Consider the following 1,308-nt stretch of genomic DNA (forward strand, 5'->3'; position numbering starts at 1 on the left):
CGGCTCTGGGAAATCTTGTTCTTTCCGCCTCTTCCATCGTGTGCTGCCAGTGAGCATCATCATGCAGCAATCCGTTCTCTCTGCATCTTTGAATGAAGGCAATATTACACCATGGACTGTTTTCAGTTCATCAAAAGACACTGGTCCTTTAACATGATGAAGCAGTAACCTCATATAGTACAAGTCCCAACTGTTGGAATAAACTGTGTATACACGTCCTATGACGTTTGCTTCAAATATGTGAGGATACAGTTGTACTCTCATTCCTGCTTTTCTTCTTTGCCATCTTTTATTATTCCACACATAGAATTGTGGAATGTCAACATAGTATAGTGTTTTTGCAAAAGGACCACGGATACAAAGATCAAAGAATTCCGTGAGTGTAGTCTTGGTCATATTGTTATTGTATCGGATATTTTCATTTTCTTGGTAGAATACCTGTTGCTGCTCAGGAAGATGTACTTGGAGACGAATCACAGCAGGTTCTCTATTATGAATGGGAAAGCCAAGAATAGTAGGAACAGCTTCCGATGGGCCAATATACCTACCAGTTAAGTACTGTGCCACTTCATCCTCACGGTTTACTCCAAAAAAAGTTGGTCACTGCCCTTCATTGTGAATTTAATGACATATTTTATTGAGTGCACAGAAGAGCATATTTCAACATTTAAGTGACAGTTGAAGATTTTTAGTAACTGCAAATTATGAGGAACAACCCATTCATTTGTAATATTTTGGCCTTCCTTCTTTATGTCCATGATGTCCACCCATTTCAGGAGATCGGCGTCGGTAAACGGGATGAGAATCCTCTCCACACCTTGTATGCACACTATAATGCTTAGGATATCTCTTGCTACACCGTCCGTCCTTCCAACATGGTGACTTGTTAGTGCAATATGGGCAATGGATCATGTGCTGCAGTACCAACTGGTGCCCCTGAAAGTCTTCATTGGGGTTAGGAATTTCAACTTGCACAAATCTGTCATATTCTTGTGATCTTGGTTTTGAGTTTTCATCCATCCATAATAAACAATGCAAGTGCGGAAGACCTTGCTTCTGATATTCAACACTGAGAACATAAGCAATACATTTGCCAAACATACCTTGGGTACCAGTCAAGTACTTTATGAAATATTTTCTCTTTAGATCAAACACACGAGCTATCAAATCTGGTCTGTCATTGGGTTGTTGATTCAAAAACAAATGCTCCTTTATTTCTGGCCAGTTAGGGTTACATGTCATGGTGATAAAAAATGTAGCATTTCCATAACGTCGTACATACATCATGGCATCTTGACACCGTTCCAT

The 1,308-nt window shown here is 39.8% G+C and overlaps 1 protein-coding gene across 1 annotated transcript; it reads right to left on the reverse strand.

The window, feature by feature from the left end:
- Positions 1 to 720: 720 nt before the first annotated feature.
- LOC145292262 (uncharacterized) lies at positions 721 to 1,308 on the reverse strand. Its single transcript, XM_080138583.1, has one exon. It carries the CDS (start codon positions 1,306 to 1,308, stop codon positions 721 to 723), a length of 588 nt encoding a protein of 195 aa, XP_079994709.1.

Source organism: Euprymna scolopes, chromosome 13 (assembly GCF_053919585.1).
Source record: "Euprymna scolopes isolate OS-2025 chromosome 13, ASM5391958v1, whole genome shotgun sequence".
Lineage (NCBI taxonomy): Eukaryota > Metazoa > Mollusca > Cephalopoda > Sepiida > Sepiolidae > Euprymna > Euprymna scolopes.

Excerpts from the sequence above, each read along its gene's own strand:
- LOC145292262 (XM_080138583.1), bottom strand. The coding sequence starts at position 1,308 with ATGGAACGGTGTCAAGATGCCATGATGTATGTACGACGTTATGGAAAT.